Raw genomic sequence first — 11,902 nt, forward strand, 5'->3', positions numbered from 1 at the left:
GCCCGCACTCCTGTCTTCCTCCATCCCCACCCCCGGGCACCGGAGGCGCCCAGCGCGCCCCACAAAAGCTCCGGGAGGCGACTTTGTTTTCGGTTTATTGCCCCTCAGCAGGCAGCAGGAGTCGGGGCCTGGGCTGGGGCTGCCCGGCTCAGCCAGAGGATCTATACAGTGTGTGAGGGGAGCCGTCCGCCCCTCCAGGGAAATGCGCCATCGGGAATGTCTCGAAGTTGAGGAAAAGGTCGGGCCCGGGTCCTGGGGCCTTCGAGGGGTCGGGGCCACGCTGCCGGGCCAGCCGGTCCCGTCCGGCAGCGATCAGACGTCGAGGGAAGAGGCGGGGGACAGAGAAGGGGTTCGAGAGGGCGTGGCCGGCCCGGCAGCCCCGGCGCCCAGCACGCGCCACTGGAAGATGCTGGCGTCCTTGCCGCCCAGCGAGACGAGGTGCGAGTCGTCGTGCGTGAAGCGGACGTTGGTCACGTGGCTGCCGTGGCCCCCGTACATGCGGCTCGGCGCCTGGGCCGGAGGGAAGGTCGAGTTGCGGCGGCGGCGGCGACCCCGGTCCCTCCCGCCCGGCCCCGGCGGCCTCACCTTGGCGCGCGCGCAGGGGTACTGGAAGAGGTGCACTTTGCAAAAGTCGTCGGCCACGGCCACCACGCGCTCGTTGTGGGAGCGGCACAGGGAGTTGATGTCGGTCCCATCCGAGCCATCCGGCCACACGCCTAGCACAGCGGCCGGCCTCAGCCCGGCCTCCTCCCCACCGCCACCCACGGCCCAGAGGCAGCCATGGTCACTGGTCGCGTTCCAGGCAATTTTTCCCGGTCTCCTGGGCTGGATCTGCCGGTTTCTTGACGCCCACCCCACGACACACGCCCAGTATTCCGAGCCCAGAGCGGGCTCCACCTTGTCCCCCGACCCCTCCCACAGGGTTCCGCGCCCCTGCGCCCCTACTCACCATAGACGTGAAAGCCCAGCACGCAGGTGTAGGTAGACCATTCCCGGTCTCGGCTCTCATAGCGATTCCTCAGCAGCTTGCAGCCTCCAGCCACGTCCCCTGGGGAGAGGGAGCCCGCTCAGGGTCAACTCAGCTCTCGCCCTGCCCTCAGTCAGGAAGATGCCCGGGAAGACCAGGTTGGAAAGAGTGGCTTGAGGAGGTGGCATGTGATCTGGTGGTCACTGTGGTAGCACCACCACCACCACCCCCCCGTGAAACCCACCCCCTGTGTTCCCTGAGTTCTCACTGAAGTTCTAACAGCTTCTCATCAGTTCCTCCTCCCTAGGTAAGTCAACCCCTGCTCTGAGAAACTTTTCCAGAGCGATCTCTTCTTGGTGCATTTTTCAGTTCCCTCAAGTCCTTGTGGGAACAAGATATGGTGTGAAAACGTGTGTGGCTTTTTCCAAATCAAAATTTCTCCTATGTGTATGATTCTGACTTCACTTTAACCCCATCTCCACCTCCATATCTGACAGCCCCTCTGCCTGGAGCTCCCCAAGCATTCTTCCATTCCCACCCAGGAACACCCTCACCCCCACCCAAATAAAATACACTCCAGTTACCCTCTTCCCATGTCCTCCCCCATTTCCACTCACAGTAAAGAATCTCATAGTCCCCAGAATTGGACATGATGAAGTTCCCATCCTTGGACCAGTCAAGGTGAGTGATGAAGCTGGAGTGACCCTGGAAGCAAGGGTCAAGAGTTTAAAAATGTAGCCACCATCTCCGATGCTCAGACACTCCCCCATCCCCATGCATCAGACCTCTGTGAGTTTACCTGCTGTTACCATGCCCCACCCTCCACCCCAGCTTCCTCACCATGCAGCGGCCAAAGCGGCTGGACTTGGCACCGTCACTGGAAACGCTATAGATGTAGATCATGTTGTCATGGGAACCAATGGCCAGGTACAACCCATCTGCAAAGACAGTCACTCAGAGAGGGAAGGGTTAGGGACAGGGTTGAGTCCAGGGTGGGGGCAGCTCCCACCTGGGCTGTACCGGACCACTGAGAGCTGCTCATTGCCATCGGTGACATCAGACACAATCTCTCTGGTCTCTGTGTCCAAAACCAACCACCTGGAAGGGAGGGCAGGGAAAGCAAATGGGGAGTCAAAAAGGCAGGATGCGAGGAGACCCCCCAGGGAGGCTGCCCTGGGCAAGGTGGGGGGTGACAAATCGGAGAACCTCAGTTAAGCCCAGGAAAGACTATGATGTAGAAAAGAGGTCACCACTGCATTCTTACGCTGGAATATGGGAAGGGGCTAAGGACAGAGAAAAGCTGAGGGGCTTCTGATGCCGTCTGAAGAAGTTGCCAGAAACTAGACCTGACTACAAGGGCCTTGTGCAGTCTGTAAGCCTGTCACTTCCCCGTGTTTGTCTCCCCTATGCCCCTCCCATTCCCGCTGCTTCTCTAACCTGGCCTGCCACCTCCTCCACTCCCAGGCTTGGAGGAGAGAGTGGTTGGGGGAAGGGTGAAGACAGTTGCCACAGGAAAGCAGGGGAGGCCGCGGCTGGGCTGCTGGGAGAAGCACCGAGCAGTGAAAAGGCGGGGTTGGGCCCCTGAGTAGTGTCACTCCTGTCCACTCCACACTACCAGGAAGCCTTCCCATACCTCCCTGCTTTCCCTCCCAGGAGTCCTGGCTCCCTCTCACCTCCCCGTGTTCAGTCCCACGGCCACAACTGCCCCACTCGGGTGGAAGTCAGCACAGAGACCAATCTCCTGAGAGGGGGGAGAAGGTGAATTCAAGAAGAGGCCTTTCTAGTGAGGGAACCAGGACAGGGACACCTTGTCATCTCGATAAACTCAAAGCCTCCTCCTCCCAACAAGGAGGCAGGGAAAGAGAGGGCCAGGAGACCTGGGATGGAGGCTGGGTGCCACTGGAGCCTAAACAGGGAGTAATACTCAAAATATTTAACTACCAGAACTGAGCCCCAGCTGGGCTGGAGATTAACCATGTATTTGCTGGACCAAGAGGAGGTCGAGGGGTCCTGGAGAAGGGGAGTATTGCCCAGGCAGCACTAGAGGCATCAGCTCTTACCAATCAGTACAGAAGAATTAGTATTTGAGTAGCCATACAACGGCTGCCTCTGGGGGGCTGAAGGAAAGGGGATGTTGGGGAAGGAGTGGTGGCCACAGGAGTTGAGGTAGGTGTGGCATGGGGGATCCAGGGACACAGGGCTCTACCTTGAGGTCGATGCTCCAGGCCAGCGCATGGCCCTCCCCATCCCACAGGCACAGCTGCCGGTCATGGCCGCAGGTGAGGAAGCGGTTCTGGAAGGGATGTGTGCAGAGCCCCCAGAGCTCATCGGTGTGGCCCTGCAGCAGAGGGTGGGCTGTCACCCCTGCCTCTCCCCAACACCTCTTCCCTCCCTCCTCCCCCAAGCCCTTAGCCCCCCAACCTGGATTACAGGGGAGAAGCCCTGGGCCAGTTCTCCCCTCAGCAATGCATTCTTCGTTGTTCCCACCAGCAGCTCAGAGCCAAGCCCTTCAGCAATGGCCCGCACGGCCCCAAAGTGTTCTGGGATCTGCAGAGTGGTGGCAGAACGTCAGGAGCCCACTGACCATTCTTCTTCCCCCTTTTTGACCCCAGCACAGCCCTCACCTCAGCCTCCTGGAGGGCCACCAACCCAGGCCCCCACTGTACCAGCCGGCGGTCCCGCCCGCCACCACTCAGCACTGTCCCGTCCCGCCGGAGACACAGGGCGAAGATGGAACCTTCATGAGCATGGGCCTGGGCCACAATCCCGTAGGTCTCTGTTGGCAAAGTCCCAGGTGGGTCATGCTCTTGGGGCTCAGGGGGGTGGGGAGCAGGGGCAGCCTAGGCCATCACAATAGAGTAATAACTTCCAACTACTGAGTGCCTACTGAATACTGTTTCTGATCCTCATGACTGCGAACACTGCTATTATTCTCACTATTTTACGGACAGGACAATCGAGGCTCAGAGAACTGAGGTAACTTCCTAAAGCCCAGACCACTAGTGGCAAAACTAGAATTTGAACCCAAGATCTGGCAGACCCAAAGCCCCAGACTTTCTCCTCTGCCATGCTGTCCCCCACCCCACCCCCAAGAACTATCACCTCTCAAGGTAAAAAGATGGGAGACCCTCTCCTGTGCATGAGCTAGTGTACTAGGACTGGAAGTACTAGACTTCCCAGATGGCACCCTCAACCACATACCTTTGGCCCCACCCCTGCCTGGGGTCTTGGAATCAGAGGGGCCCCGCCCCCAAGTGAGAATGTTCCCCTCTGAGTCCCCAGTGAGAATGTCTCCATCCGGGAGGAACACGAAGCAAGGGATAAACTTGGGTTTCTTGTATTTCTAGGGGGAGGAGCAGAGAACAAAGGTCAAAGGGAAGGACAAAGACTAAAAGCCACAGGACAGGACAGCTGGAGGCTGGGGAGCTTTAGGGTCTACAGTACTCAGATCAGTACTTCCATCTCCACTCTTCCCTCGCCCACCACCTTCCATTCATCCAGCCTCACCCCAAAGACACCCTGTTTCCGGGAGAGGGTCCCATTCCCAGGAATCCCTGCTCCACCACTCCAGTTCCAGAAGTGGACATGAGATTTCCCGCTGGTGACAATGCAGCTGCTGTCACGAGGGCTGAAGCCAACGGCCAGGACTGAGTCATTTGTACTCTGAAGGGAAGACACTAAATTCAGCCACCCCAAACCCTGAGCACCCTCATACTACTTGACTCTCTTGATTCTTATCCTGACAGTTGGCCTGCATGAAGTCCAGGAACCCCAAGACAACCCTTCCTTTGAGACCCTGGTCTGTTAAGAGCACTTTTCCCTGTCACGCATGATTAATCACCCTAATTCCTAATATTATCCATCATGAGGTCAGAATTTCTATAGTCCCCATTTCACAGATGGAGAAACCAAGGATCAGAGAGGCTAGGAGGTTTGCCCCAAGTGACCCAACCAGAAAGAAAGTAAATGGGTAAGTCTGGAGCTCTCTGCACTCCACCACTCCCATCCTCCCAACCTCAGAGCCCCTGCAGACCTGGACCCCTCACCTTGATCTCAGCCAGCTTTGTTCCCCGGCTGCAGTCCCACACCGACAGCATGTGCTCATTGGAATCATCCACCACACAAAGAAAAGCACCCTGATCCTGAGGATGGGGGATGTGTATCAGAGGGGCTGGCTGAGCCCTGGAAGTCTGGGGGCTCATGGTCATTAGTCAGGGGGTTCCATCACAGATCAAGAGGGCAGAAGTTGATGCGTGCTCCTTTCTCAGAAGAACTGGCGGGGTGGGGTTCAGGAGGCCAGAACTTCTGAGGCTTCCAGTCAGGTGCAAGAATGAGGTTCCTGGGCAAGAATGGGGGTCTAGAGGTTTGGGGGCCAGCTCACCGCAGCTGAAAAGGCCAGGGCCCCCACACCCCGCTCAAAGGCACCCAGTCCAATCTCCTGCAGCTTCAGCAGCGTCTCTGAGTCCCAGATGTGAACCACTGGCTGCAGGGGCTGGTGGAGGAGAAGGGGTCAGGGGTGTGAAGGAAAGCTGGGCTGAAATTTCATCCTGTCTGCCTGGTGTTTGACTTTGGCCTTACCTTTCCATCCTTATCCACTCCGGCTGTCTGTCCTGAGGCTACCCGAACACCATCAGGGTGAACAGCAAGGCTAAGTAGGGGAAGAGACACTCTAGGGAAGGGAGTCTCTTAAGGCCACCCGACACACTTTCTCCATGCTTGCAGAGCAGTAAGGCGACTCTTCTCTCCTGCTCCTCCACACCCACCCAGACCCTCTTCCTGTCAAGCCCACCGTCCCCAGGCCCCAGGCCCCTCACCATCGAACGCAGTCCGTGTGCCCCCGGTAATGTCTCTGGCCGCCACCTCCAGGACCCCCTGGGCCTCCCCCAGGCCGGTACAGCACCACCACACAGGCGATAAAGTAGACCACCTCCCCAGAGCGCAGCACAAACAGATTAGAGCGGGAGTCACGACCCCTGTACCCATAACTGGGGTGGGGATCACTGTCAAGGAAAGGGTCAGATCAAGGGCAGAAGGAGGAAGAGGAGAGACAGACTTCTGGCTGGCAGCGCCATCGGAAGAAGAATGGTAGGGGAGGATTCCCAGGGCTCCCTGTCCCCATAGACCCAGGAGATAACCGTAAAGTGGGGGTGGTCCCAAGGTGGGAAGAGCGGTTCCCATGGGACTGGAGGGGGCAGGATACACCCAGTCAAGGCTGAGGGTCTCCAGGGGTGGGCCGCTGGGCAGCTCCTCAAGGCTGCGGATGCCAGATGGGATGTACATGGTAATGGGGCGGCCACGAAGGAACATCTTCACTGAGATGCCTTCTATAGAGAAAAGGGGGGGTGTCAACCACCACCCTGCAGCCTCCCTTCCAGCAAAGCCAGAGCAGAACTCCACCCACCACACCTCACAGGTCCCCCCAAATAATTCTTGGGGCTGTAGCCCAAAGCCTAACTCCATCATCCAACTTCTTCCCTCTGTCTCTCTGTACATACCCAAATTGTAATTGCTCCTCCGAGATCCGGGACCCCCAGGGCTGGAAAGGGGGTCCTTCCCACCACGGCTGTTAGGAATAAACAGCATAGGGATTGGGATCAGGTCCCAAGACCTGAGGCAGAAGGGGCAGGACACGAAAAAGGAGGCTACTCCAGAGGCCACAGTCACCTCTGCAGGCTTGTAGTATGCACTGTGAGTGGCAGGGCCCTAGAGTAGATGGGGACTTTTAGTTCCACTTAAGAGATAAAAAGATTGAGGCTGAAGGGGCTAAGTGCACAGCAGAAGGCCACAAAGCTTGTAAGAGGCAGTGCAGGGTGCCAGAGCCCTTTCTTTCTTCCAGACCACCAGACCTCTGGCTACTGACCTTTTCATGTCCCCGTCTGTAAAATGGGACCAAAGTGAATCCAGAATGTACACCAGCCTGCCTTTCAAGGATCTAGCAGGTCAGCAAGAAAGTTCTTATCTCTCAAGAGGAAAGTGACAGGTGAGATCACCATGATCAGGTGATAAGGTGACAATACCTCTTCAGAGAATAGAGATCACCATGATCAGGTGATAAGGTGATAATACTTCTTCAGAGAATAAAGCGGAGGCCCAGGACAGGGCTAGAATGAACATTCAGGTGTCCTGGGGCCTGTACACACTCTGAGACAACTATGTTCAGCCACTAGGATGTTCCCTTGCCCTCTAGATGTAAGTAGATGGGTACTTGGTAGATTGAGAGGGCAGGAGGGCTGAAGCTCTGAGGACAGCCATCCATGAAAATCATGACAGCTTTTGGAAAAGCCACTTGGAATCTTGGAAGGTGTGTTGTGAAAGGGCAGGAGTCAGAAAGAGTTAGTTTCAAATTCTGACTCTAGCTGTGTGACCCCAAGCAAATGACTTACCCTCTCTGAGCCTACTTCCTCACCTGTGCAATGGACAGCCTGAACCCCCCTACCCCCCATGGATGCTGTGGGGACTGAATGAGATGGAGGAAGTTGAGGATTTAGCACAGTGCCAGTACACAGCATGCACCCCAGGAGTGCTGTTCCTTTCTTCCTGTTGGGCAGTGGGTCCCCCCGCCCTACCCAGGGAAGAGAGGTGAGGGATGTGGAAAGTCAAGAGCCTGAATCTGGGTAGGGTGGTTTGATGGGAGTCGTGTCCACCTCTCCATGCTCCCTGACCGCAATAACAGGTTGGCTGAGGAAGCTGCCTTCCTGGAGAGTTTCTGCCGAGGCCGCTCCGAGGGGGATGAGGAGGAGGAAGAATTTCTCCGTGGCCTGGTGGGGGCATAGAAAGCAAGTAAAGGTCATTCCCTCCAGTTGTGCTCCCCCATCCTCCCACCCCTCCCAGTCTGCACCACAGGACACCTACGTGTCAGTGCGCTGCGGGGGCTGCACAGGCCTGAGGATTCCTGGGGGGCCAGGGGAGCCAGCACCACTGCTGCTGCTGCCCCCTCCTTCAGACTGAGTCCCACTTGGCTCTTCGTTGGCCCCCTGAGGGGCTGGGGGCCCATTGCTCAGGCCAGGGGGTCCAAGGGATGGCTCGATCTCCACCTCTGTCTCTGTCTGGGTGCCTCGGCTCACCAAAGAGGGGCTGCATGTCGGTGGCAGTCCTAGGGATGCTGCAGGGCTGCCAGGGAGACACAGAATCAGCCTGATACCCCAGAAGCAGATGAAGGGGCAGGAATGAGGTGTGCTGACATGCATACCTGTCCCTTGTAGGAGCTGATATGCCAGAGCCCTGCAGGGAGGTGGGGGGCGCCTGCAGGCGCAGCAGGCGAAGGGCTTCTGCTAGGGCTGCCTTTACCAGCTCCATCTCCTCCTCCTGCACCCGAAGCCGTTGGCTCAAGGACTGCAGTGCCTCCTGAGCATGGCCCTCACCTGGGAAAGCGGCAAGAAGCACTCAAAATGGAGCCACCACCTGGAGAAAGGGTTGAGGGGATTCTGTCCCCCACAATTTTACATTCGTCCACTGGGACTGCCCCCTTAAGGAGCCCCAAGCTTGGAGGCTGTCCAGAGGGGAGGAGACGGGTGGCAGAGGATCAAGGGCCTCCTTCTGGCAGGGCAGGCGAGGAACCTGGCAAAGCTCCCTTCCTGCTGCCGTCTCAGCCTCCGCAAAGACAGAGAGTACCATGGAGTACCAGGGGGAAATATGGAGTGCTGCCGAGGAACGTGGGAGCCACAGAGAGAGGCGTGGTGCTGGTGAGGGATTGCAGCCACCCCACCCCAGGCCAGCAAGCTCAGGTCTCCAGCGAAAGCAAAGTTAACTGTGCCGGGGACACCAGGAGACAGGAGAGGGCACGAGAGAGAGTCATACGGAGGACCGAGTATGGGAAGAGAGATCCATAGTGACAGGAGAGAGTATCAGTGGTGAGCAGAATAATAACGAAGGTCCCAGGGTAACAGCAGGAGTCAGGAGTAAAAAGATCCAAAATACCAGAAGAAAGGCCCAAAGCAACGTAGGGGGTAGGGAAACATCAAGGGACCCAGAGTCACACGGGAGGTAGAATGACGTCGGGGAAGTCCGAAATGACAGTAGGAGCACCCAAGTAACTAGGGAGGGCGACCTGAGGAGCTCTGGAGGATGCTCCGAGCCCCTGCGGCGGAGGAGCCCGCGGGGACGCCAGCAGACAGCCGTCGGGCACTGGCGCTCCGGGAAGGGGCACGCCGCCCGCCCCGCCCCGTACTCACCGGGCCCCGCGGCCCCGTCCATCCGGCCCCCGGGTTGCTCGGAGCGGCGGCGGCGGAGGCGGCGTCTAAGCCGCGGGGGCCATGGCCGGGGAGAGGGGAAGGGGAAGCACCCCGGGGCGCGCGCGAAGGGGCGTCGTGCCACCCCCGGGGGCGCTGTGGGGCGCGAGAAAAGGGCCTGGAGGGGGCGCTATGGGGCCGGGGCCGCAGCCTCCAGGGCCCGCCGGGGCCTCGAACTCTCCCGGGGCCGATCTCGGCTCCCGGGGGCGGGCTGGCGGGGCCGTCCGGGGCCCCAGCGCGGCAGCACAAACAGGCGCCGGACGCGGAGCCGCCAGGAAGCGCGGGAGGGGGGGGCGGGCCGCCTGGTAACCCCTCCCTGTCCGGGCCTCGCCGCCGAGCAGGGGGCGGGGCCCGCCGGCTGACCCCTTGCCCCCTCCCGGCCTTCGGCCTCCACCCCTTCCGGGATCCCCGCCCCTGGACTCCCAGGGATCCGGGAGGGAGCGCTGGCCCTGAGGTCACCGCCCTCAGCCCCCAGCCCGTCGGGGCTGAGCCGACCAGCCCACCCACTTCCGCGAGGGTGCAGGGGCGGGATCACGACAAGGGCCGTCTGCCCGGGGGCGGAGCTTTTCCTTAGGGGCAAGAGCAACGCATCCCGAATTGGACTGGCGGGGGACAAGGCGGCGGGTTGTAAAGGCTGGGGGTGGGAGGAGGCTTAGGGTATTGGGGTCAGGGTGGCATTAGCCCAGCTCAAGCCGGGCTGGGCTGATTCAGCATGCTGCGCCAGCCAGCCCTCATCCCCGACAGCTCTGCACTCCCCTGGGCAGAGATGGGAGATGGCGCCGGTGTTGCCCCTGGTGCTGCCCCTCCAGCCCCGCATCCGTCTGGCGCAGGGGCTCTGGCTCCTCTCCTGGTTGCTGGCACTGGCCGGTGGCCTCACCCTCCTCTGTAGCGGGCACCTCCTGGTCCAGCTGAGGCACCTTGGCACCTTCCTGGCTCCCTCCTGCCCGTTCACCGTCTTGCCCCAGGCTGCCCTGGCAGCGGGCGTAATGGCTCTGGGCACAGGACTGGGTGGTGCAGGAGCCAGCCGGGCAAGTCTGGATGCAGCTCGATACCCTCCCTGGCGAGCGATTCTGAGCCCACTGCTGGTGGCTGGCACTGCTATAGGCGGGGGACTCCTGGTCCTTGCCTTGGGGCTAGCCCTGGGTTTGCCTGGGACTCTGGATGTGGGGCTGGAGGAGGGCCTGAAGACTGCGTTGGCTCACTACAAGGACACAGAGGTGCCCGGGCACTGTCATGCCAAACGGCTGATGGATGAGCTGCAGCTGAAGCACCACTGCTGCGGGCGCCATGGGTACAAAGATTGGTTTGGGGTCCAGTGGGTCAGCAGCCGTTATCTTGACCCCAGTGACCAGGACGTGGTTGAGTGAGTGATTTGCTTGTCTCCTCTTTTTCCTCCTCCCCCTCCCACTCCCCCTCCTCCTCCCTAGACAGGCTCCCTCCTGCTGCCTTGAAACCACAGCTAACCCAGACAGGCAATAAATAGAGCACAGTGCTGGAGAGAATGGGTTGCAGCTCTGTCATTTATTAGCTGTGCAAACCCAGGGCATGTTACCAAACCACTCAGGGCTCATTTCCTCATCTGTAAAATGGAGTTAATAGTACCTATCTCACAGAGTTGTTGTGAAGATAGATGAATTATGCATGCCTGGCACATAGCAGAGCAGTCAGTAAACGTTTTACTATCATTTTTCTCTTCTCAACTCCTGTGCCCCTCAGCTTCTCACCAGGCCTCTTATCTCCAGACATCCTAACACCCCTGTCCCTCCCTTTGCAGCCGGATCCAGAGCAATGTGGAAGGCCTATACCTGACTGATGGGGTCCCCTTCTCCTGCTGCAACCCTCACTCACCCCGGCCTTGCCTACAAAGCCGACTCGCAGACCCCTATGCCCATCCCCTCTTTGATCCCCGACAGCCCAACCTAAACCTCTGGGCCCAAGGGTGCCATGCGGTGCTGCTGGGGCACCTGCAGAGCTTGGCGAGCACACTAGGCAGCATGCTGGCTGTGACTTTCCTGCTGCAGGTGAGTCTGCAACATGTCTGAGGCCTCCTTCCATCTGGGACTCCTCACTGCCTCCAACTCCGGGGTCCCTGGGACTGCTGAGCCTCCTTGACTCTTTCCTCTTGCTTCCCCCACAGGCTCTGGTGCTCCTCGGCCTGCGGTACCTGCAAACAGCGCTGGAGGGGCTTGGCGGGGTTATCGATGGGGAAGGAGAGACCCAGGGCTATCTCTTTCCGGGTGGGCTGAAAGACATGCTAAAAACAGCATGGCTGCAGGGAAGGGCTGCCCACAGGCCAGCACCTGAGCAGGCCCCACCAGAAGAGGCACCTCCTAAGGAGGATATACCTGAGGCCTAGTGGCCTGGAGCTTGGGGGTGGGATGGGGAGGAGGGGAAGAGGGAGGGATGGACAAGGCTGGAAACCTCACAACTCCTTACCAAGGCTTCAAGTTGGGGGGGTGGGGGGGTGTCTCTGGGATTAGAGAGGTTAAAGATAGTCAACAAGCTGAACTGGCATGAGAGAGAAAACCAGGTGTCCCAGGGCCCAGCTCTTGTGGCCAGAACCACCAGGGAACAGAAAAGAAGAGGGTGATGAGTAAGTGACACAGGAAGGACTGGAGACTGCTGTTGGTGCATGGACTCAATAAAGCTTTTGGATGGTAGCCACTGCTCTTTCTCACTGATTTCTGTCTGATGGAGAAGCCATGAC

General features: G+C 59.1%; 2 protein-coding genes across 5 annotated transcripts; one reads left to right on the top strand and one right to left on the bottom strand.

The window, feature by feature from the left end:
- Positions 1 to 79: 79 nt before the first annotated feature.
- On the bottom strand, positions 80 to 9,554 carry EML3 (EMAP like 3). 4 transcript variants are annotated; one of them, XM_063094577.1, is made up of 22 exons: positions 9,139 to 9,554; positions 8,157 to 8,328; positions 7,820 to 8,077; positions 7,612 to 7,725; positions 6,463 to 6,530; positions 6,168 to 6,288; positions 5,782 to 5,952; positions 5,546 to 5,615; positions 5,349 to 5,459; positions 5,014 to 5,109; positions 4,475 to 4,630; positions 4,169 to 4,310; positions 3,592 to 3,743; positions 3,389 to 3,514; positions 3,174 to 3,305; positions 2,641 to 2,708; positions 1,977 to 2,065; positions 1,808 to 1,905; positions 1,585 to 1,672; positions 950 to 1,048; positions 586 to 606; positions 80 to 510 (listed from the first exon to the last, which is right to left on the bottom strand). In XM_063094577.1, exons 1-22 carry the CDS (start codon positions 9,158 to 9,160, stop codon positions 149 to 151), a joined length of 2,736 nt encoding a protein of 911 aa, XP_062950647.1. In that variant the 5' UTR covers positions 9,161 to 9,554; the 3' UTR covers positions 80 to 148. The 4 variants fall into 4 exon arrangements, with proteins under 4 accessions (XP_062950647.1, XP_062950651.1, XP_062950649.1 ...); XM_063094579.1 differs by having other exon boundaries at positions 231 to 510; positions 586 to 716; positions 6,168 to 6,291; XM_063094580.1 differs by lacking the exons at positions 80 to 510; positions 586 to 606 and having other exon boundaries at positions 1,010 to 1,090; positions 6,168 to 6,291.
- A 291-nt stretch (positions 9,555 to 9,845) lies between these two features.
- On the top strand, positions 9,846 to 11,568 carry ROM1 (retinal outer segment membrane protein 1). Its single transcript, XM_063094583.1, has 3 exons — positions 9,846 to 10,558; positions 10,970 to 11,216; positions 11,333 to 11,568. The coding sequence occupies exons 1-3, from the start codon at positions 9,969 to 9,971 to the stop codon at positions 11,549 to 11,551; spliced, it is 1,056 nt and encodes a 351-aa protein (XP_062950653.1). The 5' UTR covers positions 9,846 to 9,968; the 3' UTR covers positions 11,552 to 11,568.
- Positions 11,569 to 11,902: the final 334 nt, after the last annotated feature.

The sequence above is a fragment of the Cynocephalus volans genome, chromosome 4 (genome assembly GCF_027409185.1).
Source record: "Cynocephalus volans isolate mCynVol1 chromosome 4, mCynVol1.pri, whole genome shotgun sequence".
Taxonomy (NCBI): domain Eukaryota; kingdom Metazoa; phylum Chordata; class Mammalia; order Dermoptera; family Cynocephalidae; genus Cynocephalus; species Cynocephalus volans.